General features: G+C 37.4%; 1 protein-coding gene across 3 annotated transcripts in view; it reads left to right on the forward strand.

Moving 5' to 3' along the window:
- Positions 1 to 4,176: 4,176 nt before the first annotated feature.
- Positions 4,177 to 16,759, forward strand: part of BEGAIN (brain enriched guanylate kinase associated) — a 162,776-nt gene continuing 150,193 nt past the window's right edge. Inside the window, exon 1 of one of the 3 annotated variants that reach the window (XM_068682760.1) lies at positions 4,177 to 4,474. Coding sequence is in view for 1 of the 3 variants with exons in the window: in XM_068682761.1 (XP_068538862.1) it covers positions 15,235 to 16,161 (927 nt within the window). In the remaining 2 variants the exon portion in view is untranslated. Of the gene's footprint in view, positions 4,475 to 15,197; positions 16,162 to 16,759 lie in introns of those variants that run through there. The other 2 variants (XM_068682759.1, XM_068682761.1) reach the window with 2 other exon arrangements.

The following is a 16,759-nucleotide window of genomic DNA, read 5'->3' on the forward strand; positions in this document are numbered from 1 at the left end:
GATCAGTAGCTTCAAGAGGGCAGTGCTTTATCTCCCAATGTTCTCTGCTTGACATCATCAAATTCTTATGTGTTACTTTTGACAAAAGTAAAGTCTATGTTCCTCAAAAGTCATTGCACACTGGCTTTTTTTTTTTTTAAATAATTGAGCCAAGATTTACTGGAACACAGAATGACCATCTCTCAGCATAGCAGAGGCCTTATCAAAGCACGCAATTAACAACATTAATTTTCTTTGTATGCTATAGTTTTCGTAGAGGTGTTTAAATGCCAATACAAATGTAAAATGAATGAAGGCTGTGGGAATCTGTGTGTAGGTGTGCAATAGCCAGGCTGCTGAAAGTTGAGCGTGACTGATGTGCAGATAGCAGGCTATGTGTGGAGAATGATAAACACAGTGGAAGAAAAGATTAGCGCACACGTGAAAGGGAACTTGCTATATATTGCCTGAATTTGCAGTACACCCCCTCTCTCAAGGTTATCTCCCCTCTCCTCTCCCCATGTTTGATTATGCTTGACAGAGTGATGAGCACTGCAGCCAGATGAGACACATTTATTTTACTGAAACATCTCAGAGGACTTACGAAAACAGAACAATCTCCCAGCCAAGGTACTACTTAGATCTTTAGTATACAAGCTGGACATTTTTATTTTTTATTTAGAAATGCAGTTTTAGAATGGCTAACGTCATTCTCAGACAGGTCAAATTCAGCAAATAGCTTCAGCCAGATCTTTAGTTTTTAAAGGACAACTTTATAGTTTTCACAAAGTCCTGCTGTGCCAATATAAGCCATTTGCAGAACTAATCCTTCATCATACCTCTGCTCTTAACAAGCTACACTAGTCACCAAGAGCATATGACTTTCCCCATGGCCATCTGAGAGACCTACACAGGTGCTATGGGGCAAGAAGAAACGCTGGTTTATGAGGTGATGCCCTGCCAGCCCCAGGGCCAGCCCCTATGTCTCCTTGTCCCCCAGGAGCTCCCAGCCCAGGCAGACTTCCTGGGACTTTGAAGTCTTACTTAGTAAGGGAACTTCAAAGCCTACTTTCTTTCTCTCTCTCTGTTAAAACTCTGGGAGTTGTGAAGTTTTGCACCACTATTATTACACTGTCAGGGAAGCTTTTGAAGGCCATTATCAAGTCCCTTCAGTCATGTTGTGTTTGAGCAACAGAAAATACTCCCCATGCACAATGGCTGAGTAAGCTTCCTCCTCTACACTTCTTGCTTCTGTCACTCCACAAAGGGAGAATGAGCAAGATCCAATAAAGACATTATATTCAGCATAAGAGTTGGTCACTTTAATGAAAAATATAGTATTTAAACACAAGTGACCATTCACTTTGTTTGCCACATTATTCCCTTGGAATAGCAAAGAAATATTTAAAAAAGACACACTTCCAAGTTCTGCACATCATAACTGGAAGCAAATAAAGTGCTTGGACTCCACAAAATAGGCTCCTTTTAAAACCATAAGGTACCATTCAGACTCACTAGTCTTACCGTGACCTTGCTTTTAGCTATAACTTACTGTGAAGAATTAAATGAAAAAGGGAGATTTTTATTTTTCCCATGGAAGCATAAATTGCTTTACAAATGAAAATATACGCATATGTACATATATTTATGTGTGCATGTGTACACTTAACAGATTCAGTAAAAATCCCAAATGATGAAGAATTTATCACACTCTATAGCAGTTTGTTTGAGAGAAAACTACTGTTTTTCTTAAAGAGTGATGCTTTATTTTGCATAAAATAGTTTTCTAACTTCTTACCTTTGGCTATTTTATATTTAGGTTTGAGGTGATGAGAGTATTTATGACAATAGGGATTTAAAACATGACGCTGGGAGAAGGTGACACTGAAAGGAGGTGGCACTAATAGGCATTAAGCTTTCCAAAGCTTCTATTATCTGTCAAATATTGTGACTTCTTTCACATGTATTACTTGTGATCTCCTGTAGATTATTATTTTTTTTTTCTGTAGACACTTAGGCAGTATTTGTAGCTACTGAACAGTATTGGAATATACTGGAGGAGTTAATACATGTCCTGTTTGGTGAAATAAAAATTGCATAATATTCTCATAAAGTTATGCACAAAATAACTTAAACAAAATATGACCAAATGAACAATGGTATCGGTCTTGCCCTAGACTTTTGCTTTTACCTTTTGTGGCACCAACTTTCAGAAATACCTGCATCATTGCATCTGTTCTCTCATCCTTCCATGACCTGTTCCCCTCACTTTGAGGTTTAAAATACCCAATTCAAATCCTCTAAAAGGGCAAGACCAAAGATTCCAGTCACATTACTGCTGAAATTCAAAGTTGATCCTTGAATGTACTTTCTTTTCTTACTGCTTCTGAGGTTATTGTTAGCAATTATTTTACTGAGAGAAGAGGGAGGTGGAGAAAAAAAAAAAAAAAGAGGGAGAGAGAAAGAATGAGTGGTTAGATAGCAGTGTTCTGCAAGATATACTTAGAATCAATCATATTACTGTTTTTTCAGCCAGGCTAGTGATCATGAATTCTGTATCTTTCCCCAAGCTCAGTGGCTGTGCCAGCCATTCATTCTGAAATGCTTCATGTTTCCTTATACAGGAATTCACAATAGGATTATGGATTCAGGAGAAAGCTCTGTTCAAGGAGGGGCAGAGAGTGAAAGGAGGCTTGTTTTGTACAGCATTTTATGGTGTGCAAAAAGAAAACCAAGCCAAAAAAATAAAATAAATAAATAAATAAAAAATTTAAAAAGAGAAATGGAAAAGGATGTAGAATGAAAGAGTAGTTTATTTGTAGTTTGTGTCAAAAGTTTTATTCAAAGGGGATTAACTCTATTTTGTCTTACTTTTATTTGGGAACTGGAACTGTAATTTCATTGGGCCAATTTGGAATTGACCACTGAGACTTGAAAAAGCATTTTTATATGACGAATAGGCAAAAGAAAAAGAGGGATACACAAATGACTGGGTAATGTTTTGTTCCTCTAACCTCCCATCTGTAAGTATTGTGAAGGCTAAAGCAACAGCTGCAAATGCAGCCATGTTTCCTCTTCTCTCATCAGCTCCCTGGAAAAAAACACCATTTCTCATAAGAAATACAATGTTCTTCCTCCCTTCTCCAAACATGTCTTGGAGGTCCTAGTGTATAGTATCTGCCCATTTATATTGGGTTTGAATCTCACCAGTCTGTAGGAACTCAACAGCAGCAGTGCAACAATGTAGACAAACAGAAGTTATCCTTCTTTTTCCACTACCACCTTTTATTTTTTCAAGTCAAGATATTGAGATGTGGCTAACCATTGGTCATCTGCCCAATTCAGTCTGGCAAGCTAATGATGCACAGCATGGGTGATAACACAGCTCATCTCCATTTTCACAGGCATGAAGGATAAAAGATCTAGTATTTTGGACAACCCAAATCGGGACAAGCCAAAACCTGACTATTCAGTGCAATTTTCAATTGATAAATACCTCGGAGATCTCCTCTATCCTAAAACATCTTTGGGCAAAAGACCTTTTACAGTACAACGCTTCAAAATGTAGGAATAAAATTAAAGAATTATTTCTCTTCTGCAGTGTAAAATTGAAGATATAATTGACTACTGAACTATGACATATAATTTTGCGTTAGGATTTACAAGGTCAGAATTCTAACAAAAGCATTTACATAATTCAAAAGGTGACAAAAATTCTAAAAGTGAGTAGGGTTTTATATATAGGTATATGGGGATGATTTTGCAACCATAATACCATGCCTTTATAATTGCGATGTTTTTTGGACGTTCAAAAATAAGTTGATGCTTTAATTTAATTTTATTGTTTTTTCCAAGAATATCAAAGGGGAAATACAACACTTTTTTTTTTTTTTTTTTTCCTTCATATTTGTGTGATCCCTTTGGGGCAGTACCTACACTCCTTTCACAGGACTGGAGCTCTAGAAATCACATACAACCACCAAAGCCAAGGAAAGCAGCTGATTCTGTACTGTGATCTTAATCAGAGCCTTACCACCTTTTGGGGAATTCAGTGGGTGTTTCAGCTGAAAGATTTGGCTTTACCCAGTTATCTACTTACATTCACAAACACTACTGAGTCAATCACTTTCGATCTCAGCTGTACATGACTAGCTAGTAATTTCCTACATTTGTGACATACCATGACCATATTTGATGCTGTTAAAGTTTGTGACTACACAGAAAAGCACTGGCAAGTTGATAGTGAATGACCCTTGATAAGTTGTTCACCAATTGCTTGACTTTGCTGTTCAAGCTTATGCTCTCATAGCAACACAGACAGCATATCATTCTCTGCTGATTTCATTAAAAGAAAACGATCCTGTCTTTCGGTTAAAAAAAAAAAAAAAATGCTGTAACTGTTGAAACAGCATGCACCTAATAAGCTACTTCTAAATCTGTCTCCATCATTTCAGACTCTAGACTAGCAGAACAGAGCTTACAGAATCCTTCTCAAGTAAGTACTGCTTTCTCTTAACAGCATGTCTGTTGGCTTTTGTTGTGTTGTGTTTTGTTTTCCATTTAAAATGTATAACAGGTAGTAAAGGAGTCTTCAGCATGAAATTAGTAGTGCTGCAATATGACAATTGAGTGCCTGCTTTAAACATGAATTAACATGCTCTGTTGTTTCATTTGGCAGACATTACTGTCTTAAAAAGGAAATATTTAATACATTAAGCTATAAAACAGCAAATTATATGGATGAAGCTTCTCAAAGCTGCAGTGGCTGCAGTGCTAAAAATCTAATGGAATAATTTATAATTGACTATCATGCTAAGGTTTTTAAAAGTGAGTTATGTATCTTTTATTTGCATAATCCACACCATAGAATTTGATTTCATCAGGACTGGAATATGTATCCTGAATATGCTACTGGTCATTAAGTATGAAATTAGCAAAGTCATTTCTATCTAAAAGAGAGGAAAAAATCATATAGTGGCATTATTATAAATAATAAAGCTAATATGTACACACTAAAACTACTTCAAGCTTGTATTAAATCCTGAAGGAAAATATTTGTAATGGATGACTTTTTATAATTATGCACAGTATTAGTCAATCATTGTTAAACTCAACAGAGTACAGACAAAATAACTGTTTGCATGAGAAACACAAATGCATGTCATTTGCCAAAACAAACAGCACATACTGTCGCATGCTTTCTGCAAGAGTATTTAAACAGCTCTGATAAACATGTCTCTTTAATCTAGCGAAATGGGGTGGGGCTATGGGAGTTGAAGGGAAAAAATAATCTTTTGCTTGGTGTTTGAATTGCAACTGTTGCAGCACAAAAGAGTTAGGAACAGGCAATCAATGAGCCTCCCTTTACAGCTGATGTGCAAACACATACACACCCACATGCATACAATAATTTTTTCCCATTTACTCCTAGCTGCTTAGCACCAGTTCCCATGACATACAACTCTGATTAAAAACACACAGGTGTGCAGCACTCTGCAAAAGTAGCTGTATCTGAGACATTACAGCTCTGATGGTAGTATCTTGGAAGCTTTTATCATATACCTTATACCTCCAAATAATATTATTTACCACAATTTTTATTGTAGGGAAAAATAGGTGATATAAAATCAAATTGCTTAATTAACTTCCACAGAATTCTACCTAGATACTTCCATTCAAGTTATCCATCTCCCAACATCCTATGACAGCAGAAGTCAAGAAATTACCATTTGTTCCTCCCAGTTATTTTCAAATTATTCATAACAACACATTTTAAAGCACACTGCCATGCCAACTCATTTGTATGCAGGCAAGCTTTTTTAAGCAAACTTTTCCAGGACATATTGAAGCATGGAACTGGAACAACCATTTCCTTATTTACTGTATAATAGAAATAGAAAGTCTTTGGCAGATTATGCATACAGAGAGATAAAGAACGAAAGTAGAGATAACAAAATTAGTGTTTGTTATGGTGAACAACAATATATATTTCCTTTGCAAGCAACACTGTCTCCTAGGGGCAGTTCTGAACAGACTAATAAATTAGAGGCCAATAAAGGGAAAGTCTAGACTGAAATCCCACAACCCTTCCCAAAGTTATTGCAAAATTTCAGGAAAACACAGGATGGTTATAACATGGCGAGCAAGTACTAAAACATGGTACCTTCCTCCCCCACAAGAAAAAAAGAGACATTGGTGGGAAGTAATTCCACTAATGAGCTTTGATCCTTTCCACAGCTATTAGTAGCCAGCCAAAAGAGGAAGCAACCATCAGTAGTTATTTCTGAGACAGACTAGGAGAGTGAGGAGGGGGAAGAGGGTTGCATTTGCAAGACCTCCAAGGAGAAATGGTGACTTCATGATCAAGGAGATGGCATTGCTTAGAAGAAAAGGCTCATTTCTTCCTTGTCCTTTGTGATTGCCTAATTCTCTAAGAGAATGATCCTAATGAAATTTCACAAACCTGTTACAGGCCAATTGTTTTTATGAAAGTCAAAGCCTCCAGAAATTTGATTCAGTACGAAGAATTGAGTTTTTCAATGTGCTCTTGAACAATTCAGTCTATCACAGGCTTTTCTAATTCAAATAAGCTAATTGGACAGGAAACAGAGAGGGAGAGAGAAGTAGAATATCATAGGAACATCTTATTCCCTTGTGGTTTATGAATTTGACAACAGTTTTCCTCCCAGTCCTCCCAGTTAAAATTTCCTCTATGTTTAACATTTGATAAGTAGAACTACAGATGACATAAAAATTATGAGAAAAATGTTGCTGCACTGAAAGATCTCTACAGTAACTCCTGGAAGCATCACTAGAGTGGACTTCGGGTAGCCTGAATTCACTAGTAAGGTGGTGATCTTAACTGGCTTCAGAGACAGTTGCAGAGTGTGGCTCAAGTGTTAAATCACCTAGCATCAAGCTAGGATTGGATTTAAGTGAAAGAAGATAAAATGGTATCGACAATATCATTAATTTCAAAATAAAGCAGAATTCAGTGGGTGGGAAATATTTTCAGTCCACCTACCAAAAACAGAAACACATTTTTTATTCTAAGACTGATTTTCCATGAGAAACTTATTCCATTCTTCCATTCAGTTTTCCTCTCTACTCTTTTAAATTGCCTTACGTCTTTTCTTTCTCTTTTGCTAAACAGTAATAATAATCATCATCATAATAACAATAACAATATAGGGGCTGGGAAAGAGTAAGAGAGAAAAAGGGAGAGAGAAAAAGGGTATATCAAATTTGGAAAACTACATGATACTGTTATCCCACCTCAAAGAAGGACAGAATTAAGAATTTGACACTTTCCTGAAAACACATACATTAAAGCAGTAGTGGAAGCAACTAAGACTCCTCATCTGTATTCTCAGAAGGATCAATTATTTTACTGGCTGTTTTCACCAAGCGGCTACAAAGTGAACTGGAGACACTAAGACAGAGTCAAATACTAGTGTAATACAGATGACATACAGCTCTACCCATCCTACAGCACGGCTACAGAGAAGGCACAGAGTGTGAAGAAGAGCTCATGGAGCAGCTGGCTAAAGCAGAAGCTGAGCAAGAAAAAGAGGATGTTGCCAGAGGACAGAAAGCATTTTGAGGACTCATTGACAGTCAAGGTATGCAGCCGCGGTTGGTCACTAAGCACTAATCTGATAAAGAAACTGTTATTCACATATGCTATTGTTTTCAAGTAGCTCCATCTCTCTTGGCTGAGGACAACAATCTCTCAGGCAGGTGATACAACAAGCTTTTAGTGCTAAGTGCCAACATGGAGAAAATGCTATCATATATATGATCTAAAGCTCAGCCTCACTAGACCACAAATCTGTTCTCCGTAGATTAGCCTCCTTATCATTTTGTATTCCTCTCTTCAAGGTAGTCCATTGTCTGAACTGTGGATAAATAAAAGATCACTTAAAACCCTTGAAAAAAGATCACAGTCTACAGCTTCACTTCTCTGACTCTTCTCAGCAAGAGTAAAATTTGTCTTCATGGGAGGCTGAAAGGGAAAAAGTCCCTTGGGAATTAAGGGCAACCAAATCATAGAATCATAGAATATCCTGAGTTGGAAGGGACCCATAAGGATCATCAAGTCCAACTCTTGACACCGCACAGGTCTACCCAAAAGTTCAGACCATGTGACTAAGTGCACAGTCCAATCTCTTCTTAAATTCAGACAGGCTCGGTGCAGTGACCACTTCCCTGGGGAGCCTGTTCCAGTGTGCAACCACCCTCTCTGTGAAGAACCCCCTCCTGATGTCAAGCCTAAATTTCCCCTGCCTCAGCTTAACCCCGTTCCCGTGGGTCCTGTCACTGGTGTTAATGGAGAAAAGGTCTCCTGCCTCTCGACACCCCCTTGTGAAGAAGTTGTAGACTGCGATGAGGTCTCCCCTCAGCCTCCTCTTCTCCAAGCTGAACAGGCCCAGTGCCCTCAGCCGTTCCTCGTACGTCTTCCCCTCCAGGCCTTTCACCATCTTCGTAGCCCTCCTCTGGACACTCTCCAACAGTTTCATGTCCTTTTTATACTGTGGTGCCCAGAACTGCACACAGTACTCGAGGTGAGGCCTCACCAGCGCAGAGTAGAGCGGGACAATCACCTCCCTTGACCTACTAGCGATGCCGTGCTTGATGCACCCCAGGACACGGTTGGCCCTCTTATCATGTCTTATCATCTAACACTAGAAGTCCCTGGTACATTTCTTTGAGGAGCTTTAAATATATACACAACATGTCCACAGTGTACTTTTCTAATGCTAGGGAGCAAATCATACAAAAGCCAACAGCTTACAACTGATGCTAATGATACACTAATGGAAGGTGCTCTGATAGTGTGACACTGGCTATAGTAATAAAGGCCTGTGTGGAATGTAAAGTCTCTTTTATTTTCTTGTACTGCTCACCAAAAATAATTTTATAATTAGTTTATTAAAACATGTTCAGTTTATATTTTTTCTCTCCCTTAATCTGTAATTCGTTTTTAAACTATAAATAGAGCTTGCATGTGAAGCGGCTGGCTGGCTCTAGTCGTACTGCAGCTGTAGCATTTGTCAGAGCACAGTGACTCCATTTTCAGGGTGGTGCATGAGCTATGCTAAAAAACATCTCCCTTTCCTCTAACATTCAACACTTTTTACAAGCTTAGCGCAGCTTTGTCTAGCATGCAGCTATAAATTAAATAGATCAGACTTGTGACTGCATGCAAGGAAGATGGCACCACCGTTTGTTGCATTGTCTTTGGTCACTCTGTATTTGCAAGACAGATAAATGTTTTTCTTAGCCTGATGGGATTAATGGGAATTTAGAGGATTTTCAATCCTTTAAATCTTTGGATTTAGATTAGAAGTTGAATGCAAAGACCATCCACAACACAGATTCCTGCACAAATGTCTCAAATGTCTCTGGTCTGAAACTCACCACAGTACCATTTCAAGTTCTTTTCATGCCACTAAAACCTACCATTTTTTAAAGAATCTAGACTGATATAATGCTGGCAGCACTGGCACAATTATTTGTCATTACAAGATATAGACCTATCAACAATCAATAGAGAAAGGAAAAAAATATAGAGAGATTTTTAACTAATTGCAATTAACAGTCACACAAAATAAAGAAACCAAATCAAGCTCTCATTTTACTGGTCCTGAATATGCCTGGATCTTACACAGATAGGTTAAACATCTACTGGAATTTTCCTTAGGACTGTGCAAGGCTTTCAAGGAGAACCAAGTGAGGTAAAATGACTCGAAGCAATGCTTGCTATGTTGCCTGTCCAATACAAATAATTTGCTCTAAAAAGAAAAAAAAAAAAAGGTAAAGATAATGTTTAGTGAAATGGATACTTTGCTGTGTGACAGCTAGCACCTTAGAAATAGACATTATTCCCACTATTTTGGAAATACAATATATTTTCTGGAGAACGACAAAACGAAGCAATGCTCAGAAGTTTTTAAGGCAACACTGTCTTGCTGAAGAAATTGGGCTAGGCACTCTTGTATTAAAAGCTAAGCATTATTTAGAAAATATTAAAATTTCTTAAAAAAAAAGAAAGAGAAGAGAAGAAGAAAAAGAAAAGAAAAGAAAAGAAAAGAAAAAAAAGAAAAGAAAAGAAAAGAAAAGAAAAGAAAAGAAAAGAAAAGAAAAGAAAAGAAAAGAAAAGAAAAGAAAAGAAAAGAAAAGAAAAGAAAAGAAAAGAAAAGAAAAGAAAAGAAAAGAAAAGAAAAGAAAAGAAAAGAAAAGAAAAGAGATAGAAGGAGAGAGTGAGAGAGAACTTCCAAAGGCAATTCAGTCAGAGAGGAACACCTGTAATATTTAAAGGGATGAGTTTAATTGTAAAGCAGAAAGGTCAAATTAAATGCTCCAAAATGAACTGCACTGAACTGCATTAAGTGTATGGTAGTGGATAAGATTTGATAAAACTTTCATTAAAGGCAGGAGGGAAGAGGGTATTTGAGCAAGAATGGGCACTGGAACACTTGGATATAGCTATTTGGAGAGTGGACTATGCTTGAAGGACTTACACAACTGTGGATAAACTGAGGACTTCGAAATGAATTGCACTTCCTACCAACTCCAGTGTGCTTGGCTCTAGTGCTTAGGCAGTGTTTCTGAGCAGTTTAAAGGCTGGCTGAGATCTACCAACAAAGTGACTTAGAAGAAATGAACTCCACTGTAATGGAAAAAACTCACCCTTTGCTGCAACGTGAACTGCACTGTAATTTTTGATGAACTGTAATTTTGGATGAACTGTAATTTTTGATCCAAAATGTTGGAGTCTACTCACTGGAAACAAAATGCTCTGGAAACAGGCTTAATTGGAGTTAAAATAAAACCCAAAATTCTGTTTAAAATCAGATTTACACTCTTTTCTTTTTCTTTTTTAATTAATAACCTAACATTTTCTTATGAATCTTGGAATGTCAAAAACCCTTAGATTTGATTATTTTTAATGTAAATAATTTGCTGAATATCTTATCATTAGTATATCAAAATGCATATTTTTAGATATAGAAAAGCTTTGCACACTTCTTTAGTACTAGAACTGTTGAATATTGTCTGCTTTGACCCAAAAATGAGCATATCTTCCAGAGCTCTACACAAAGAAACTTCCAGTTGTCATAACAACCTACTGCAGCTTTTTTTTCCTACATGGTTACCTTGCATTTGCTTTTGATACTATTAGCAAAAATTAAATCTTCAAAAGTTTTAAAATGGGGTTGCTATTAAAAGGGAGGGGGATATATATATTTAGTTCCCACAAAACTCAGATTTCAATTTGTAGTCTTCAGACAATGGTCTGTAAAGATATCACTTTGCATCAATTCTTGATTGAAAGTAACTGTTATGCTCCATTTTTAGACACAATATGCAGGTTTCTAATAATGTCTCTGTAAAATGACACTTAGAATATAAATAAGCCTAAAGTAACCTTTAGAAAAATCTTTGTATGTTTTGCTATGTAACAAGTTTACTAGACAGGTCTCTGAATGCCTCAGTCTTGTCAAATGAAATACTGACTCATTATGAAAGTCTCATTTAAGCTGTGATCCTAGCTATCATTCTGTTACAAAGGTTTCAGATTCAGCTGTCAATTAAACTAGGAAGGATTTGTATTGCTTTGCTTACATTCCTATGTTCATACTAAAATAGAATAGCCATTGCACCACACAAAATTACAAACTGGATGTACACGAGTCCCTGGAACTGGTTCACTTACTAATTTTCAGCATGTCGGTCTTGTTAATATTTAGAAATGTCGATTTGATCAGGGTTTCATCACATCAGAGAATGTACCAATGCAGGGAAAAAAACAGTCCCTTCCTAAATTTTAAGGACAGGTAATGGTGGCTACAAATGAAAGTGCAGGTGTTCATCAAAGGTCAACTAGCAAGTTAATGGAAAAAATGCTTACAAGGGTTGTGTTATTTACAGTCAAATCTGTTGCTTAGATCAGACAGTTTTCTATTAACTTGCACAGACATACTGATTAATTCCAACAGTTGTGCTCATCATTTCTGAAATAATGGAAAATTAATGCATTAATTGTTTTTTTTTAAGATTATTTTAATGTTACTATGGCAGTTTTAGAAGAACTCAGAAACCAAGCAAACATCCACCTAGCAGAGGCAAGTTGTAGCAAGAACAGATGAATTTGATTGTTAGTACAGCTTCCTGAAGGTGTTTGTTTCAAGAGTATAGCCCAGACTACTGCAGCAATGCATTACTATTCACAGACATACCTGCTTGCACTGGAAAGAGGAATTCTCTTTATCATCAATGTCTTCAAAGAGATTTAGATATATAAGGCAAAATAATTTTAACATTTTAAAAAGTCACTTAACATATGGAAACTAAATCAGCAACATCAAATCATTACAAGAGTTCAAAGTCTCAAATACCCAGATTCTTAAGCATACACTGCTTTAATATTCAGATACTTGATTAGCATATGTGACTAGTGGAAATAATTTCTGTGGTTCATGTACTCTCCAGACCGTATGTTGGTGAATTAATACTTAAGACAGACCATTGTAAAGACAATATTACTATCAACTTTGCTAACATCTATTGCAGTCAAGATTTAGAGGGGTTCACAATAAAAGATCTACATCATTAATTTTCATTCCAGCCATGCCTTATTCAGGCAAGAAAAAATCTGTCATTTTGCAGGGATGGCTTTAATTTTTTGGTTAATAATTGGTAATTAGATCAAATGCCAGGGTCACCTTTTCCCAACTGGTTAAGAACATATGTCTAAAGTCATTAGGCAGAAATCATCATAAGAAATAGGAGAAGCATTATTAAAAACCCACAAGTGTTATATACTTTACTTTGGTTACCTATAACATACAGCCTGACATTTTTCCTATTGTCTTATGACATTTCAAAGCAAATGGCTTCATTCCTGACAATAGAAAAGAATTATATGAGCCATTTTTGTTGGCTGTGCCACAGACTTCTGTCACATTCACACCTTAAAATTTGCACATATGCAACGGATAGCTGAATTTGTGCTTGTAGTTAACACAGCTTTGTTCATGCACAAATGGTCCCAATCCCTCATGAATAAAAAAGCTCTTCTCCAGATATGTACAAGCTATTTCAGATCCTGGCTCAAGAATGAGGTTTGCTCTGTTTCTGAACAGACATATTAATGAACTCCATTAAAACTGCAGAACTCACACTTTGCCAGGCTCTAATGGATCCTGGAAGAGAAACGTTCTGAGATGCATTAGTACAGAGCTTACCTCTTTGGGGAATCCTGTTTGCATCAGTGAGTAACCATAAGTTTGCAGAAAACTGTATTAGGACATACTGAAAAAGCCCTAAATTCTGTCTTTACAAGAAGAGAGTAGTGCACTATTGTTCTGTGACTGCATTGAAAAGGTCATGAAAATCTTTCTGTTGACAACAGAAAGCATTTGCTAGCTCTTCATATTGTCACCATTTATGTTCAAGTAAAAGGGGAATAATTTCATCTAAACTAAGACTTTATGCGTTTTAATCTACATTGTCTCTGTGGTCAGGATAATATTTGTAACATGCAATGTTACAAAAACATTGCAAAAATATTACAAAAATAAAACTTGTAACATGCCAAGTCCCATAGCAAATATGGAAGCATTTCAGAAAGTAATTCCAGTAAAAGCAATTGATTTTTGATGTGTTAAAAGGATCTTCTTGTCCCCCTGTTATTTGCAAAATTAATGCACTTACTATGTTAATTTGAGAGATTCGCAACACTTCAGCAGCTTTCATGAACGATGATTTAAATGAGTCCTGGAATTACCAACGTGGAGACAATAAATTATTTGCAGTGGGCAAAGTGACTTGTAATGAGGGAACTAAATACAATATCTCTTTCAAAAGCTCATGGAATTACATTTTAACTTGAACTGCCATTGACCTGTCAGCTTTCACTTTTTTAAAAAGTATCAACGTATGATACTTTTAAACGTGCTCCTCACTAACTTTTTCCCCTTTATTGCCACCTTCTACCACACCTCACTCCCTTCTAGGGATTCTCCTCACATCTTCTTGCCCCACTGTTTAAGGCAGATCATTCGGGTTTCTTCTTGTGATCCATTTCTTTTTTTCTGTCTCCATCCGCTGAATTGCATAAGTTGGAAAGATGTCTGATTCCCATCAGACAAAAAGGGTTATATCATAGAATCACAGAAGCACAGAATGGTTTGGGTGAAGGTACCTTAAAGATCACCCAATTCCAACCCCACTGCCATGGGCAGGGCCACCTTCCACTACATCAGATTGCTCAAAGCCCGGTCCAGCCTGGCCTTGGACACTTCCCAGGATGGGACATCCACAGCTTCCCTGGGCAACCTGTGCCAGTGCCTTATCACCCTCATAGTAATGTATGTCTTCCTAATGTTTAATCTAAATCTTAAATGTATCAGTCAGTTCATGTGTGATCAGGATGCTCCAAACTTTCATACTGATCATAAAGCCAAACTATAGCCTTTAACCTCACTTAAAGCAGCCTTTATATTCCCTCATGAGTAAAAATAAAATAAATAAATAAATAAATAAAACAGAAATTCTGCACTTCACAGTTCAGATTTGCCTGCCTGTAAAGAATGAGAAGAGCCTCACATGAAGAGTTGTGGAAACAAACATCATTACCACTCCAGACTCAAATCACTGAATTACTGAACCTTGCTTTGGTTCAAACCTTTAACAAATTATGTTAGAATGAAAACAATGGCAAGAACAAGCAGGCAGAAAGTGTGAATCACATTCTCTTTTTGCCTTTTTGGGTCCAGCAGACCTGCCACTAAGCTTTGTAATAGAATAGAAAACACTAGCAGCATTAGGACAATATAGCATGACCTTCTCTACTATTGGATTTTAAAAAGCCCTGAAACAGAACCACCCCAGACTTTACTTAGTGAGAATTGATTTACATCGTGGTAGTTTGGTTTCCAGATCAACAGACAGGATTATATCATATGCTGCTTTGGATCAATGAAAGCCCATGTTCATCCACTAAGCATTCAATACCCTGGAAAATTTGCATGTCCTATAGATTCTGTTGATTAGTATGGCTAATTAAAATTATGAGAATGCACTATTGATCTAATTATGAAACATATGCATAATTTGGGATGCATATGAGATAAAATGTGGTGGCTGCACTATTATGCCTTTCAAAGACATGTCTGTTGCCTTACAAAGTAGGGAAAGATTTATAGGAATGTCACTGTCATTGACGCCAGCTGACACACCAACACAAAAATGGAGTCATTGTCTAAGGGCTCCATTTCCCCTGTTAAGCCAGAGGCTGCTGTGCTTGGAAGACCAGTCAAACAAGAGGAGGCTGGCAGGGTGACTGAAGAAAGGGCATGCTGTGCATCCACCTCTACATGTGTGCCAGAAGCAGGAACTGATGTGGAGAGGGAAGTCTCTGGAGATTTGACAATGAACAGTTACTCAAAACGCTGCAGCTCCAGCGAGGATAGCTTTGAGTTACACAGCAGCACAAGGTCAGAAGCTAAAAGCTTTGTTAAAAGCAAAAATAAGGATGAAGGCTATCGACCCCATCGATCAAAGCATTGTCAGAAAGGGGGTGAAAAATCCCATGGACTGGAACACTCTTCTCTATATCCAGCAGAAGGGGGAAACGCCAGCCAAAAGCTCCAGAGGCAGAAGACAACACACAAGAAAAGCAGTTCCTCTGCATCTGACTTGAGCTTGGTGAGTCAAGGATCATCAAGTTCACTGTCTGTCGTGGAAGAAAAAATTGAAGCTAAACTCAAATTCTCTCAATTTATTAATGAAGTTACTTTCAGAGTGCTTGATCCCATGAGCCTGAGGTCATACCGAGCTGCTAAACTGAAAAATACCTTTCCATCCGGTGTGAGAAGCCTAGATGATTTACGTATTAAGAGAAAGTCTCCTGAAAGCTGGAAAGAGAACATTTTAGTTGGGAAAAGCAATCAAGAAATAGATTTAGACAGTCTGAAAAGTGACGACATTGTGGCTGGATCACGAACACGCAAATTAGAGAAGTCCTTGTCCCTGGATGCAGGTCCTTCTCTCGGGTCGCTTGGTAATGGTGCTTCATGCAAAACAAGATCTGGCTTGCCTGTAGAAATTATGATTTCTCAAAGCAAAGAAATGCCAGCCACAAAATCCGCATCTCTGCCTAGAAGCACAAGCATGGTGAGCTCTCTCTCAAATCACTTCTTTTGGTTATGTGTGACAAGTACTTTTTCATTAATGTGACTATTTGAGAAGTGCTGCTGTCTGCCTGGGTGGGGTCTTACTTTGTACACAAACTTTTCTGCAGGGTGGAAAAAAAAAAAAAGGAGGGTTTTGTAGTAGCTGAAGAAATCAACTGTAGGGTGTATGAGGAAAAGGAAAGATAGGATACACCTCCCTATTCCTTTCCAGTCCTTTTCCATTGGTGTCTTAACAGAAGACTTCACGAGATCAAGAAAGGTAATCAATTTACGCAGAAACTCCATTACCAGGTCAGCTCTAACTAACCGGTCAGGGCACCCTCACAGTAAAACAGTTTAGCCTGCAGAGGGTTCTGTGACAGACCACTAAGGCAGTGAAGGTCAGCAGGTTAGAACTTGCTCAGGTATCTCTGCACTCAACAGGCATGTTCAGTTAGTATATTTAAATACCAGTGAGAGCTCTGACATACTGAAATTGTTAATAAGGTCTCTGGGTCTGGAGTTAATACATGCCATCTGATAACTTCTTTCCTATTTTTTTCCCCCTGAAAATAAATAAATAAATAAATCTTAAACTG

The sequence above is a fragment of the Anas acuta genome, chromosome 5 (assembly GCF_963932015.1).
Source record: "Anas acuta chromosome 5, bAnaAcu1.1, whole genome shotgun sequence".
Taxonomy (NCBI): Eukaryota; Metazoa; Chordata; class Aves; order Anseriformes; family Anatidae; genus Anas; species Anas acuta.